General features: G+C 37.6%; 1 protein-coding gene across 1 annotated transcript in view; it reads right to left on the minus strand.

The window, feature by feature from the left end:
• JMY (junction mediating and regulatory protein, p53 cofactor) overlaps positions 1 to 17,540 on the minus strand; it is a 114,385-nt gene that overhangs the window by 38,602 nt on the left and 58,243 nt on the right. Inside the window, exon 3 of the mRNA XM_036914149.2 lies at positions 1,688 to 1,838. Within this exon, the coding sequence (XP_036770044.2) occupies positions 1,688 to 1,838 (151 nt within the window). The remainder of the gene's footprint in view (positions 1 to 1,687; positions 1,839 to 17,540) is intronic.

Consider the following 17,540-nt stretch of genomic DNA (forward strand, 5'->3'; position numbering starts at 1 on the left):
TTAAAATCATACTGGTCTGGGGTAAATTCCCAAGAGTGGGATTGCTGGGTCCCATGAAAAGTATATTTTAACTTTACCAGAAACTGCAAAATCACCTTCCAGAGAAATGTACAATTCTGCATTCCCACCAGCAATGCAGGAAAGGTTTCCATTACTCTGTCCCCTTGTCCGCACTTGGTATTGCTAGTGTTCTTTATTTTAGCCATTCCATAGGCATGAGTTGGTGTCTCATTGTGTTTTTAATTTGCATTACCCTAATGACTAATGATGTGGAACCTCTTCAAGTGCTTATTTGCCTTCTTTATCTTCTGGAGAACTAAGTCTTTTCCCCATTTGTTAATTAGATTGTAAATTTTAAGAGTTCTTTATATATTCTGGATATAAGTCCTTTGCCAGGTATGTTACTTGCAAATTATTTTCTCTCATTCTTGTCTTCTGACTTTCTCAATGCTGCCTGGCAGAGTAAAAGTTTGATGAAATTCATTTTATCAATTTTTTTCTTTTACAGTTCATGTTCTTTATCATTTTTATCTTTTATAGGTTGTATATGTGGTATCATTGCTATCTGTGCCTAACTCTAAGTTACAGAGATTTTTTTCTCCTTTGTTGCCTTCTGGAAGTTTTATAGTTTTACCTTTTGAGTTTGTCTTTGTGTAAGGTGAGGTTTAGCTCAAGGTTCATTTTTCTGCATATGGATGGCCAATTGTTCAAACACCATTTTTTGTTTTCCACTGATTTGCTTTACCAAAGAATAGTGGCCATATATTATGATTTTATTTCTGCATTCTCTATTCTCTTCCATTAACATGTCTATCCCTTCCACATACCATGCCAGTAATTTGTAAAGCAGGACAGTGCGATTCTTTGAATTCTTTTTTCCCAAACTGTTTTAGCTATTTTAGTGCCTTTGCCTTTCCACATAAAGTATAACCAGCCTGTTTGTCTAGAAAAAAAAATTTTTTGTTGGTACTTCGTTAAATGTATTTATCAACTTGAGGAAAACTGATATTATTACTATGTTGAGTATTCCAATCCATGACACAACATTATTTACTTAGGTCTATAATTTACTATATCAGTATTTTATAACTGTAAGCATATAAATCCTGTATATTTTCTTAGATTTACACTAAATATTTCATTTTGGGGTAAGTTATTATAAATGGTATTTTTTTAAAAATTTATTTCCAATTGTTCATTGTGTACTTGGATGATTCCATTTTGCGTGTTGACCTGATGTCCTGTGCTTGAAAAAGTCACTTTGTTAGTTCCAAGATATTTTAAAAATAGATTCCATACAATTTCTACACAAACAATGTTACCATCTGGAATGGTGACAATTTAATTTCTTCCTTTCCAAACTGTATTTATTTTTTTTGCCTTATTAAAACTGGCTAAGATTTACTATATTATGTTCAATATGAGTGGTGAGAGCTGTAGATATGCTTTATTAGATTAAGGAAGTTCCTTTCTATTCCAGTTTGCTGAGTGTTTTCATCAAACAAGGCTGTTGTGTTTTGTTGAATGCTTTTCCAGCAGCCATTCATATGACAGATCAAACTTTTTTTCTTAAGACCAGGGTTTCTCAACCTCAGCACTTTTAACATAATGGGTCAGAAAATTATTTGCCATAGAGTGGGCTACCCTATGCAAATACCTAATAAGGATAATTTTACTGGGAACTCACCTTTTTGAGCTTTAGCTGTTATTTCAAAATATTTCACAGTAAGATCCTGAATTGACAGCACAGCCATGTGAGCTTTCCGCTGCCAATCAGCATCTTCTTTTTGTAGACTTTCAATTCTCCGCGGACCCAGATAATCATTCTCCATGGAAATCTTTAAAGAGAGAAAAAAGTAAATATAAAATGCATTTTTCTCTTTTATTCATTCCTTAAACATTTACCAAATGTTTATATATCAGGCATTGTGCTTGGTGCTAAACAAATACATGCTTTTCCCTGTTCTAGAGTGCAGGCTATTAATTTATAAATGAAGTTAATAATTTTGAAGATATGTGACTTAGAAATGTGTTTCCCCTTCCTCATTCTCTACCTTCTTTTTCATCCTTCTCTCTTCCATATAAAACAAAGAAAATATTGCAAAATGCTAAGAATAAAATGCTTATTTAATAACTGACAAATTTTTAAAAATGGAAAACTCAGATTTTAATACTGATAATAAACAAACATTGGCATATCTACCTACTAAAGGATACAGGATAAAAGTAACAGAAAAATTATCTTTGCATTATGTACAAGAATCACAAATAAAACAAAACGACAAAGGAAAATTGGAAGTCAAATAATAAGACACTGATACACCAGGTAAATGTTGAAAATAAAAATTCACAGAAGTGACAATATTAAATAGTACATAAAAGCACTACACAGGTATCTTTAACATGGAAGAAAGGTGTGATCCAGTAAGAACAACAACCTTTTTGCACATTCCATCTTTTCTACCATATATTGAGAAAAGACTGTTAAACATTAAATGAAAAGTCAATAACAACATCTTAGCTGTTATTTAGGAAAATAGCTTCAAAGAGGAATCCTAAAGATGTTCTGATTTAGAGAACTGTAATATAGCTTGAAAAAAAGGAAAAAAATGTATGCCAGATAACTAATAAAGTTATAAAATAATACACCCATAAAATACAATTCTATGGAAACAAGGCCAAAAAAGATGGTAGAGTAGGAAAGCAAGGTGGAAACTACTTTCTACATACACATCAAGGAAGCAACTACAACTAAATCTGAAAACAACCTGAAGACTGTAGAACAGACCACCTACAACTGGTGAAGAAAAGACCACACAGAGAAGGGTAACGTGGCAGAGCCAAATAAGCACTGACCCAAACGCTTCCCCCATCCCAGCCCACAAGTCGGGGGAAGAGAACAGAGCAGGAAGAGGATAGGTGCCCAGGATCACTGCACACCTGGCCCTGGAGATCTGCTCCAGGAACACGAATCCATATTGCATTGGGTTCTGGTGATTAGCTGGACTGGACACCAGAGGCAGTTAGAACACTCCAGGTGGCTGAGACTTCAGCTCTTTGTGGAGCACAAGCACACTCAGCTACTCCTGCTGAGAACCAGCACAAAGGTAGCAGTTTGAAAGACTTGCCTTCAGTGTGAGGGTTCCTAGAGGAGTTAGGGCTGGATGGAGCTATTTCAACAGGATAAAGGGCAAATGGAAGCTACCTCCCCAGCCCTCCCCCCAACCAACAGGATGGGAACTCTCTGGAGCCCCAGATGCTAAATCCCCTTCACTGGTGGCTCAGCCCTGAGGCACTTCCCTGCAAACCCAGGATGCCAACCCACCCAAGCCCGGCAGCTTCAGACTTTGCTGTCCCATAGGCAAAGGGAGACTCTCTCAGCCATCTGGGACCTGTCTCCAGCTAATGAGAGAGGCACCTGCAGAAGCCAGCTCCAAGAGCTCCTTCTTCCCCTCAGGTGGCCAAGTCTGGTGCTTAGGGGCTTCTGGTGCAACTTGCTGCAGCAGCTCGCTACCACCACCTCCTGCGCATCCTCTCAGCCCTCCTAACCTGCAAATTGTCACTGCTGATACCCAATCATTTTGCCACTGTGCAACTTACAGTGGGAACACCTCTCCCACCTTAACTCAAACCCCCACCACCACTACAGGGCAGGCACAGGGCAACCTGCCCACAACAAGACGTGCAGAAGCCACTGCTCTCATCACAAAGGTCTGACACAAAAGGCCCACTCAGGCAAAATGCTCGTCTCCGCATACTGAGATAAACCACTGTCTGCAGAGAGACAGAAAGGTGGCCCCGCCCATTGCCTAGCAACAGCAACTGAGGCACCACTACAAAGCAATCAGATGGAAATCAGAGAACAGGAAGACAACAAGCTGAGGAACAGAGAGGAAAGGGATATCTAGGAATGAAAGAATTATGAAAGAGCTGTGTGACCAATCCAAACAAAACATTATTCATATAATAAGGGTATCAGAAGAAGAAACAAAGGGATAGAAAGTCTCTTTGAGGAAGTAACTGTTGAAAACATCTCCAATCTAGGGAAGGAAATAGATACTCAGGTCATGGAAGTACAGAGCGCCCCTAATGAAAGGAACCCCAAGGAAGACAATAACAAGACATATAATAAGTAAAATGGCAAAGATTAAGGATAAGGAGAGAGTTTTGAAACCAGCCAGAGAGAGAAAAAAGATTACTTATAAGGGAAAGCCCATCAGATTATCAGCAGATTTCTCAGCAGAAACTTTACAGACCAGAAAGAAATGACAAGAAATATTTAATGTACTGAAACACAAAGAACTTCAACCAAGACTCCTCTACCCAGCAAGATTATCATTCAAATTTGAAGCAGAGATTAAACAATTCCCAGATAAACAAAGGCTCAAGGAATTTATAACCTCTAAACCAGCATTACAGGATATGTTAAAGGGACTGATGTACATGGAAATGTTCCTAAGGCAAAACAGTTCTCCCCAGTGAAAATAAACCCACAGTAAAGGTAGTAGAGCAATTACTTATGAAGCAAGTATGAAATTAAAAGTAGTAAAACCAACTATACACAAAATCAGTCGAGGGATACACAATAAATACAGATTATGACATCTAATACATAAAGTATCAAGGAGGAAGAAGAAAAAAAAGTACATTGTGTCTGAAACAGAGCAATCAGAAATTTAATATAGAATGTTATATAGTCAGTAGGCTATCCTTAAACCTTTGGTAACCAAACACCTAAAGCCTGTAAAAGATATGCAAAAAATAAGAAAGAGAAATCCAACCACAACACTAAAGAAAACCATCAAATAAGAAGAGATGAGTGTAAGAGAAAAAGAAAGGAACAGAAAGAAGCTAAAAAAAACCAACCAGAAAACAATTAATAAAATGGCAGTAAGTACATACCTGTCAATAATTACCTTAAATGTAAATGGACTTAAATGTGAACGCACCACTCAAAAGATAAAGAGTGGCAGAATGAAGAAGCAAGACACATTGATATGCTGCCTACAAGAGACTCATTTCAGACCTAAAAACACACACAGACTGAAAGTGTAAGGGATGGAAAAAGATATGTCGTTAAAATAATACAGACAAAAAAGCAGTATTAGCAGGAGCTGTATCAGACAAGAGACTTCAAAACAAAGAAAGTAAGTAACAAGAGACAAGGACATTACATAATGATAAAGGGATCAGTCCAACAAGAGGATATAACCACTATAAATATCTATGCACCCAACGTAAGATATTTATAATACCTAAATATGTAAAACAAACAATAACAGAATTAAAGGGGACAACAGACTGCAACACAATGATTTTAGGCAACTTTAACACAACACTCACATCAACAGATCAATGAGAAAGAAAATAAGTTAAGGAAACAGAGGCATTGAACAACAAATTACATCAGATGGACTTAACAGATATCTACAGAACATTCCACCCAAAAGTGGCATGATGCACATTTTTCTCAAGTGTATATGAAATTTCTTCAGAATAGACCACAAACCTGGCCACAAAAATAGCCTCAATAAATTCAAGAAGGCTGAAATTGTTATCAAGCAGCTTCTCAGACCACAATGGTATAAAACAAATAAATTACATGAAGAAAACAAAAAAACCCACAAACACATGGAGGCTAAACAACATGCTTCTAAATAAATGGCTCAATGAACAACTTAAAACAGAAATCAAACAATACATGGAGACAAATGGAAACAAAAACTCAACAGTCCAAAATTTGTGGGATGCTGCAGACTGTTCTAAGAAGGAAATACATAGCAATACAAACCTACCTCAAGAACAGACCCAAATAAACAATCTAAACTCACAATTAAAGAAACTAGAAAAAGAACAAATGAATGAAACCCAAAGTCAGCAGAATGAGGGACATTAATAAAGATCAAAGCAGAAATAAATAATACAGAGAAGAAAACAATAGGAAAAAAAAAATCAATGAATCCAAGAGCTGGTTCTTTGAGAAAAAAAAAAAAAAAATGGATAAGCCCGTAGCCTGACTTATCAAGAAAAAAAGTACATACATAAACAAAATTGGAAACAAAGAAGGAACAGTCACAATGGATACCAGAGAAAAACAAATTATTAGAGAATTCTGTGAAAAATTATATGCCAATAAATTGGACAACCAAGAAGAAATGGACAAATTCCTAGAAAAATACAACCTTCCAAGATTGACCCAGGAAGAAACAGAAAATGCCCAACAAAAATGTGCCAGTACAGATGGTTTCACAGCTGAATTCTACCAAACATTTAAAGAAGAGCCAATATTCCATTCTTAAAGTATTCTAAAAAGTAGAAAAGGGAATACTTCCAAACTCATTCTATGAAGCTAGCATCACTCTAATTCCAAAACCAGGCAAAAAACACTACAAAAAGAAAAGAAAAGAAAATTATAGACCAATATCCTTGATGAACATGGATGGAAAAATCCTCAACAAAATATTAGCAAACCGAATTCAAAAATACATCAAAAGGATCATCCATCACCACAACTGAAATTTCTTTCAGGGATGCAAGGATGGTATAGTATTTGTAAATCAATCAATGTGATATACCACATTAACAAAAGAAAGGATAAAAACCACATGATCATGTCAATAGATGCTAAAAATGCATTTGATAAAATTCAACATCCATTCATGATAAAAACTCTTAACAAACTGGTACAGAGGATATGTACCTCAACATAATAAAGGCCACATACAAGAAACCCACGTCTAACAACATACTCAATGGCAAAAAGCTAAAAGCTTTTCCTCTAAGATCAGGAAAAAGACAAGCATGTCCACTCTCACCACTTTTAATCAACATAGTACTGGCAATCAGACAAAACAAAGAGATAAAAGGCATCCAAATTGGTAAGAAAGAAGTAAAACTGACACTATTTGCAGATGACATGATATTATACATAGAAAATCCTAAAGACTACACCAAAAAAACGATTAGAATTAATGACTGGATTCAGCAAAGTTTCAGGATACAAAATTAATACATGGAAATCTACCATGTTCCTATACACTAACAACAAACTAGCAGAAAGGGAAACCAGGAAAACAATTCCATTTACAATTGCACCAAAAAAGAATAAATGCCTAGGAATGAACCTAAACAAGAAGGTGAAAGACCTGTACTCTGAAAATTGTAAGACACTCGTGAGAGCAATTAAAGAAGACACAAATAAATAGAAATCTATCCCACGCTCATGGATAGGAAGAACTAATATTGTCAAAATGCCAATCCTGCCCAAAGCAATTTATAGATTCAAAGCAATCCCTATCAAAATACCAGTGGCATTTTTCAATTAACTAAAACAAGTAAGCCTAAAATCATATGGAACCACAAAAGATCCCAAATAGCCAAAGCAATCCTGAAAAAGAACAAAGCTGGGGGAGAATTATGCTACCTGACTTCAAGCTATATTACAAAGCTACAATAATCAAAACAGTATGGTACAGGCACAAGAGCAGACCCATAGATCAATGGAACAGAATGGAGAGCCCATATATAAACCCAGCCATATACAGCCAAGTAATACATGAGAGAGGAGCCATGACTATCCAATGGGGAAAAAAACAACCTCTTCAATAACTAGTGCTGGGAAAACTGGACAGCTACATGCAAAAGAATGCAACTGGATTGTCTAATTCCACACACAAAAGTAAACTTGAAATGGATCAAAGACCTGAATGTAAGACATGAAACCATGAAACTCTCTGAAGAAAACATACGCAAAAATCTCATGAACATAAGTATGAACAATTTTCTCCCAGAAATATCTCCTCAAGGGTAACAAAATAAAAAATGAACAAGTGGAACTACGTCAAATTAAAAAGTTTCTGTACAGCTAAGGACACCATCACCAGAACAAAACGGCATCCTACACTAAGGAGAATATGTATGCAAATGATTATACAATAAAGGGTTTAACACTCAAAAAAAAACAAATAACATTAGGGCTGAGGCCCTGAACAGACATTTCTCCAAAGAAGTACAGATGCCCAACAGGTACATGAAAAGATGCTCCACATTGCTAATCATCAGGGAAATGCAGATCAAAACCACAATGAGATAGCACCTCACACCAGTCAGAATGGCCACTGTCTAAAAGATAACAAATAACAAATGTTGATGAGGATGCAGAGAAATGGGGATCCTCCTACACAGTTGGTGGGAATGTCAACTGGTACAGCCATTGTGGAAAGCAGTATAGAGGCTCCTCAAAAAAAACTAAGAATAGAAATACCATTCAACCCAGTAATTCCGTTTCAAGCAATTTACCCAAAAAAAATATCCCTGATTTGAAAAGATATGTGCACCCCTATGTTTATCACCATGTTATTTACTATAGCCAAGATATGGAAGCAACCAAAGCATCCATCAACAGATGAATGGGTAATGAAGAAGATGGGGTACATATATACAGTGGCATAGTATTCAGCCATAAAAGAAGAAATCTGCCATTTCAACAACCTGGATGTATCTAGAGGGTATTATGCTCCGTGAAAGAAGCCAGGTGGAGGAAGGCAAATACCATATGATTTCACTTATTTATGGAATACAAAAACAAAGCAGAACAGAATGAACAAAACAGCATTAGACTCACAGACACTTCTTAAAGTGACTAGTGGTTACCATGGGGGACAGGTTAGGGTGCATGGGTGGGGAAGGTAGGGGGAAATAAACTTCTTAATCATTATATAAGTTGGTCATGCAGATAGTAGTACCGCATGGAGAAAACACAGTCAATGATTCTGGAACATCCATCTATGTTGACAGATAGTAATAGTACTAGAGGGGGTGAAGATTTAATAATATGGGTAACTGTTGAACCACTGTGTTGTATATTTGAAACCAATATAAGACTGTATATCAATGATACTTTAATTTTAAAAAATACAGTTCTATGCAAAAAATAATGCTCATGAAGAGTGTTTAATAACAGGGAAATGATTATGCTATATTAAGTGAAAAAGGATCAAAATCAGCTATAATTTCAATTACAACACATTTGGTGGTGGATTATGGGTAACTATTTTTCTTCCTCTTCAAAAATCTGAATTTTTAAATCTTTATTGTATGTGTATATATATATATATTGCTTTTATAATCATGAGCAAGAAAAAAAAGTTTTTTATCTCTTCTTGGGTTCATGACCCATACCAACTAGACAGCCTGAAGACATATTATCCCAGAGGTTTCCTGTTTCTGGTCAAGCAAACAATGAACTTGTGTTTTCATATAAGAGGCCCAGCAAGAGGTAAATTATGAGATTTACCTCTTTTTTCCAGTTTGTGAGGAAAAAATGGGAAATGGAGATATGATCGGAACCTAAATGTCTTCCTTAACAGTTGAAAAACAGAATTATGTGAGCTCCATTTCTGGGACTATAAAAATAGTGCCAGGCAAAAACAATTAAGCCAGTAGCAACAGCTTGGATTCTTGATATCCAATTCCCTACTCATCCGGACTGAATTTTTTAATCCTCAGAAGATGATTACTGTTTTTCTAGTCTCATACTACAGGAATCAAACTTAAATGATGCTACTGGATATGGGTGATTCTTTTTCTCCCTTTTAGACTTTCCCAAGACTAGTATTTGCAAATCACTTCAATTGTGTAATTTTGAATAAAAAGATCACTGTACTACTAGGTGCTTCAGAAGATATAAATATGCATAAGACACATACTCTCTTCACAAAGAACTTTACAATCTAATTGGGAAAGGGGTGGTTAATGATTTCTGTAACATAGATACCGGTCTTGAAATTAGGAGATCTGACTCTCCTACTTATTAATTGTGAGACCTTTGACAAACCACATAATCAATTATTCACTCAAAATGATGATGTATTACAATATCTGCTCAGTCCAGTATTGTAATGAAGCACTAAAAGACAGCAATATATTCAGCCTTGTGGAGGACATAGTCCCCCAAATAAAGAATTATAACAGTGTATGGAAAAATGTCATTAAAAAGTATGCCTAAAATACCATGCCACCAACTGAGGAGGTTGGAGTGCAAAGTCTGGGCAAAGTTACTATAAGGAATGATGAATATATGGATTTTTAACAACAAGCAGAGTTTTTAGCCAGGTATTGAAGGTGATGAGGAGTGTCTGTGTAAATTAATAAAAGTATTTCATGACCTTCAAGAAATGAAAAGTTTAGGTGGCGAGAACACATTTAGCTGTTTAGATCACAGGACAGATTTTACGGAGGTTTGAAATTGCAGAGGGCATTAATAAAGGTGTAGCTTTTTTTTGGTATCGTTAATCTACAATTACATGAGGAACATTATGTTTACTAGACTCCCCCAATTACCAAGTTCCCCCACAGACATACCCCATTATAGTCACTGTCCATCAGCACAGTAAGATGCTGTAGAATCACTACTTGTCTTCCCTGTGTTGTACAACCCTCCCCATGCCCTTCCCCCTACATTATCTCTGTTAATTGTAATGCCCTTTTTTCCCCACTTCTCCCACCATTCCCATCCATCATCCTCAGTTCCTTTCCCTTTGGTAACTGACAGTCCATTCTTTGGTACTGTGAGTCTGCTGCTGTTTTGTTCCTTCAGTTTTTTTCTTCTTATATTCCACATATGAGTGAAATCATTTGATACTTGTCGTTTTCCCGCCTGGCTTATTTCACTGAGCATAATACCCTCTAGCTCCATCCATGTTGTTGCAAATGGTAGGATTTGTTTTCTTCTTATGGCTGAATAATATTCCATTGTGTACATGTACCACCTCTTCTTCATTCATCTACTCATAGACACTTAGGTTGCTTGAATTTCTTGGCTATTGTAAATAGTGCTGCAATAGACATAGGGGTGCATATGTCTTTTTCAATCTGGGTTGCTGCATTCTTAGGGTAAATTCCTAGGAGTGTAATTCCTGGGTCAAATGGTATTTCTATTTTGAGTTTTTTGAGGAGCCTCCATACTGCTTTCCACAATGGCTGAACTAATTTACATTCCCACCAGCAGTGTAGGAGGGTTCCCCTTTCTCCACAACCTCGCCAACATTTGTTGTTATTTGTCTCTTGGATGGTGGCGTTTCTTACTGGTGTGAGGTGATATCTCATTGTGGTTTTAATTTGCGTTTCTCTGATGACAAGCGATGTGGAGCATCTTTTCATGTGTCTATTGGCCATCTGAATTTCTTCTTTGGAGAACTGCTGTTCAGTTCCTCTGTCCATTTTTTAATTGGCTTATTTGCTTTTTGTTTGTTGAGGTGCATAAACTCTTTTTATATTTTGGATGTCAACCCTTTATCCAATCTATCATTTACGAATATATCCTCCCATACTGTAGGATACCATTTTGTCTACTGGTGGTGTCCTTGGCTGTACACAACCTTTTCAGCTTGATATAGTTCCACTTGTTCATTTTTGCTTTTGTTTCCCTTGCACAAGGACACATGTTGATGAAGAAGTTGCTCATGTTTATGTCCAAGAGATTTTTGCCTAAATTTTTTTCTAAGAGTTTTATGGTTTCATGACTTACATTCAGGTCTTTGATCCATTTCAAATTTACTTTTGTATATGGGGTTAGACAATGATCCAGTTTCATTCTCTTATATGCAGCTGTCCAGTTTTGCCTATACCAACTGTTGAAGAGGCTGTCATTTCCCCACTGTATGTCCATGGCTCCTTTATTGTATATTAATTGACCATATATGCTTGGGTTAATATCTGGACTATCTATTCTGTTCCACTGGTCTATGGGTCTGTTCCTGTGCCAGTACCAAATTGTCTTAATTACCGTGGCTTTGTAGTAGAGCTTGAAGTTGGGAAGTGAGATCCCCCCTGCTTTAATCTTCCTTCTCAGGATTGCTTTGCTATCGGGGTCTTTTGTGGTTCCATATAAATTTTAAAACTATTTGTTCCAGTTTGTTGAAGAATGCTGATGGTATTTTGATAGGGATTGCACTGAATCTGTAGGTTGCTTTAGACAGGATGGCCATTTTGACAATATTAATTCTTCCTAGCCAAAAGCATGGGATGAGTTTCCATTTGTTAGTGTCCTCTTTAATTTCTCTTAAGAGTATCTTGTAGTTTTCAGGGTATAGGTCTTTCACTTCCTTGGTTAGGTTTACTCACAAGTATTTTATTCCTTTTGATGCAATTGTGAATAGAACTGTTTTCCTGATTTCTCTTTATGCTAGATCATTGTTAGTGTATAGGAAAGCAACAGATTTCTGTGTATTAACTTTGTATCCTGCAACTTTGCTGCATTCAGATATTAGTTCTAGTAGTTTGGGAATGGAGTCTTTAGGATTTTTTATGTACAATAACATGTCATCTGCAAATAGTGACAGTTTGACTTCTTCTTTACCAATCTAGATGCCTTGTATTTCTTTGTTTTGTCTGATTGCCATGGCTAGGACCTCAAGTACTATGTTGAATAACAATGGGAAGAGTGGGCATCCCTGTCTTGTTCCCGATCTTAGAGGAAAAGCTTTCAGCTTCTCACTGTTAAGTATGATGTTGGCTGTGGGTTTGTCATATATGGCCTTATGTTGAGGTACTTGCCCTCTATACCCATTTTGTTGAGAATTTTTATCATGAATGGATGTTGAATATTGTCAAATGCTTTTTCAGTGTCTATGAAGATGATCATGCGCTTCTTGTCCTTTTTGTTGATGTGGTGAATGATGTTGATGGATTTTCGAATGTTGTACCATCCTTGCATCCCTGAGATGAATCCCACTTGATCATGGTGTATGATCGATCCTCTTGATGTATTTTTGAATTCAGTTTGCTAATATTTTGTTGAGTATTTTTGCTTCTATGTTCATCAGGGATATTGGTCTTTAATTTTCTTTTTTGGTGGGTTCTTTGCCTGGTTTTGGTGTTAGAGTGATACTGGCTTCACAGAATGAGTTTGGAAGTATTCCCTCCTCTTCTATTTTTTGGAAAACTTTAAGGAGAATGGGTATGATGTCTTCTCTGTATGTCTGATAAAATTCACCGGTGCATCCATGTGGTCCCGGGGTTTTGTTTTTGGATAGTTTTTGATCAACGATTCAATTTCTTTGCTGGTAATTGGTCTGTTTAGATTTTCTGTTTCTTCCTTGGTCAGTCTTGGAAGGCTGTATTTTTCTAGGAAGTTGTCCATTTCTCCTAGGTTTTCCAGCTTGTTAGCATATAGATTTTCATAGTATTCTCTAATAATTCTTTGTATTTATACGGGGTCCATCGTGATTTTTCCTTTCTCATTTCTGATTCTATTGATGTGTGTAGATTCTCCTTTTCTCTTAATAAGTCTGCCTAGGGGCTTATCTATTTTGTTTATTTTCTCAAAGAACCAGCTCTTGGTTTCATTAATTTTTTTCCTATTGTTTTATTCTTCTCAATTTTATTTATTTCTTCACTGATCTTTATTATGTCCCTCCTTCTGCTGACTTTGGGCCTCATTTGTTCTTCTTTTTTCCAGTTTCAATAATTGTGACTTTAGACTATTCATTTGGGATTGTTCTTCCTTCTTTAAATATGCTTGGATTGCTATATACTTCCCTCTTAGAACTGCCTTTGCTGTGTCCCACAGAAGTTGGGGCTTTGTGCTGTTGTTGTCATTTGTCTCCATATATTGCTTGATCTCTATTTTAATTTGGTCATTGATCCATTGATTATTTAGGAGCATGTTGTTAAGCTTCCATGTGTTTGTGAGCCTTTATGCTTTCTTTGTACAATTTATTTCTAGTTTTATACCTTTGTGGTCTGAGAAGTTGGTTGGTAGAATTTCAATCCTTTTGAATTTACTGAGGCTCTTTTTGTGGCCTAGTATGTGGTCTATTCTGGAAAATACTTCATGCGCACTTGAGAAGAATGTGTATCCTGTTGCTTTTGGATGTAGAGTTCTGTAGATGTCTGTTAGGCCCATCTGTTCTAGTGTGTTGTTCAGTGCCTCTGTGTCCTTACTTATTTTCTGTCTGGTGGATCTGTCCTTTGCAGTGAGTAGTGTGTTGAAGTTTCCTAGAATGAATGCATTGCATTCTATTTCCTCCTTTAATTCTGTTAGTATTTGTTTCACATATGTTGGTGCTCCTGTATTAGGTATATATGTATTTATAATGGTTATATCCTCTTGTTGGTCTGACCCCTTTATCATTATGTAATGTCCTTCTTAATCTCGTTACTTTCTTTGTTTTGAAGTCTATTTTGTCTGATACAAGTACTGCAACACCTGCTTTTTTCTCCCTATTGTTTGCATGAAATATCTTTTTCCGTCCCTTGACTTTTAGTCTGTGTATGTCTTTAGGTTTCAGGTGAGTCTCTTGTAAGCAGCATATAGATGGGTCTTGTTTTTTTATCCATTCAGTGAGTCTATGTTGTTTGATTAATGCATTCAGATCATTTACATTTAGGATGATTATCGATAGGTATGTACTTATTGCCATTGCAGGCTTTAGGTTTGTGGTTACCAAGGTTCAAGGGTAGTTTCTTTACTATCTATCTGTCTAACTTATGTTGCTTTTTAAGCTGTTATAAACACAGTCTGATGATTCTTTATTTCTCTCCCTTCTTATTCCTCCTCCATTCTTTATATGTTAAATGTTTTGTTGTGTACTGTTTTGTGTTTCCTTTGACTGCTTTTGTGAAAAGTTGATTTTATTTTTTGCCTTTAGTTAGTATTTGGTTGGTCTGCTTTCTTTGGTGTGATTTTATTTTCTCTGGTGACATCTATTTAGCCTTAGGAATGCTTCTATCTAGAGCAGTCCTTTTAAAATAGCCTGTAGAGGTGGTTTGTGGGAGGGTAGTTCCCTCAACTTTCGCTTGTCTGGAAATTGTTTAATTTCTCCTTCATATTTAAATGATAACTGTGCTGGATACAGTATTCTTAGTTCAAGGCCCTTCTGTTTCATTGCATTGAATATATCATGCCATTCTCTTCTGGCCTGTAAGGTTTCTGTTGAGAAGTCTGATGATAGCCTGATGGGTTTTCCTTTGTAGGTAACCTTTTTTCTCTCTCTGGCTGCCTTTAATACTCTGTCCTTGTCTTGGATCTTTGCCATTGAAATTATTATATGTCTTGGTGTTGTCCTCCTTGGGTCCCTTGTGTTGGGAGATCTGTGGGCTTCCATGGTCTGAGAGACTATTTCCTCCCCCAGTTTGGGGAAGTTTTCAGCAATTATTTTTCAAAGACACTTTCTATCCCTTTTTCTCTCTTCTTCTTCTTCTGGTACCCCTATAATGCGAATATTGTTCCGTTTGCATTGGCCACACAGTTCTCTTAATATTCTTTCATTCCTGGAGATCCTTTTATCTCTCTCTGCCTCAGCTTCTCTGTATTCCTGTTCTGATTTCTATTCCATTAACAGTCTCTTACACATCATCCAGTCGGCTCTTAAGTCCTTCCAGAGATTGTTTCATTTCTGTAATCTCCCTCCTAACTTCATCCCTTTGCTCTTGCATATTTCTCTTCAGGTCCATCAGCATGGTCATGACCTTCATTTTGAATTCTTTTTTAGGAAGATTGGTTATATCTATTTCCCCAAGCTCTCTCTTGGAGCTTTTCTGGGTAATTCTTGACTGGACCAAATTCTTCTGCCTTTTCATGGCAATAGAGGTAGTCGTAGGCAAGGTGGTGCATGTGTCAGCTGGGAGAACAAAGTCCCTTCCTGCTTGCTGGTCATCTTGCCCTTCTCCGCTGCCTGTGTTGGTTACCCGCACACTGGGAGCAGTCTCCAGGTTAATCCCGAGCTGCCGGGGCGTTGCATCCCTTGGGGTAGCCCAGAGCCCTGCGGGGAGTGGCAGGTGCACCGGGTGTGTTCTCCTGTGAGAACGGTGCCCCTTCTGCCTGTGCTGCCCCTTCAGCTGTGTGCCAGCAGCACCCTCTTGGTCTAACCCAGGCAGCTGAGCTCTAGGAGGAGACTCTGGGTGGCTACTGTGGGCATGGCCGTTCTCTGGCTGCTCCGCCGCTGTGGCAGGGCCGAGCCGGCCCAGGGGAACAAATGGCAGGCTGCTTATCGCAGTGAGGGGCTTCAGAGCTGCACTGCCACCAGGGTGTTAGGTTGCCTGAAGTCCCTCAGGATTCACAGCCTGCTGGGCTGAGCGTGCCGGGACGATTGCGTCCAGCTGTTAAGCCCCTATACCTTTAAGACTTTCAAAATGCACTCGCTTTTCTTTTTTCCCAGGGGAGCTGGCTGCAGGGACCCACTCGCAGATTTTACTTTTCTGTTTCTCTAATATCCAGCACAGCATGCAATGTGTGTCTGCGCTCCCAGTGCCAATTACTAGGGCTGGGTATTTAGCAGTCCTGGGCTTCCACTCCCTCCCCGCTGATTCTTTTCCTCCCACTGGTGAGCTGGGGTGGGGGGAGCGCTCGGGTCCTGCTGGGTCACAGCTTGTATCTTACCCCCTTCGTTAGATGCTGAGTTCTCACAGATGTAGATGTAGCCTGGCTGTTGTACTGTATCCTCTGGTCTTTCTTTTAGGAATAGTTGTATTTGTTGTATTTGCAAAAATATATATGGTTTTGGGAGAACATTTCCACTGCCCTACTCACGCCACCATCTTGGCTCCTCCTCAGTAACTCGAAGGTATAGCATCTTGACAGGTACGAATGGAGTACATGGGCATGCTGTAGGCAAGAATTAACCTTAGGAAAAGCCTAGAGGCAGGTAAGTTCAGTGCTCAATAAGGAACAGAGAACAGTTCAGTTTGGCCTCAGTTGAGATAAAACAAAGATAATGGGTGATTAGACTAGAAAAGAAGTTTGCAATCACTATGGGGTGGCCTTGAAATTTCAGGCTGAAGAGTTTGTACTGTACTTGACAGGCCATAGGAAGCCAGCCATGTGGGATTCTAGCACTAAGTGGCCTATTTAGACTTAAGCTGAGATTTAACTAGATTTGTTTGCTGTAACAAAACAAAACTATCAAAGCTTGCTCATTTGTTGTGGTTAGCTATGATTTTAAAACACACAATTTAAAAACCTTAAGTTTAGTATTCACAAGTATGTAACTAAGTAACTTAGAATACTAAGTAACTTAGAATACTAAGTTAAGATTAGTATTCACAAGTATGGAAAATAAATTCAACAAATTGAACACTGCACCCAAAATATAAAACTCTTACTCAGTACATTATTATGAAAGAAGTCCTTTACAAAAAGATGACTGAACTTTGCACTCTATAAAGAACTTGTATGTTCATTGTACCTAAGATTATAAACTAGGTTACTAGGTTTTCCCCCCAAAATTTCAAAGTTTGAAGATATATGTAAATTCTTGTCTGTAAGTTTGAAGTTCAGACTTCTGCCTTGTGATGCTGGACTATGCAAACCACATTTAGGCTTTGCCAATAGGAAGGGCTGGAGGAGATTTCAGGATTAGAAGAGGGAGAAGAGATTTGTTTCTTCCTATGTGGATCACTCAACTTTCCTGTTTGCTTTTTCTGTAAACACCATCCCAGACTCACTTCTTAATCCCAGCATCTGCATTTCCTTCCTGAAGCAGTTAACAGAATCCAGTTTGCAGTTTGAGCCTCATTGCATGCTCTTCAAGACAAACAAG

This window comes from Manis pentadactyla, chromosome 2 (assembly GCF_030020395.1).
Source record: "Manis pentadactyla isolate mManPen7 chromosome 2, mManPen7.hap1, whole genome shotgun sequence".
In the NCBI taxonomy this organism is placed as follows: Eukaryota; Metazoa; Chordata; class Mammalia; order Pholidota; family Manidae; genus Manis; species Manis pentadactyla.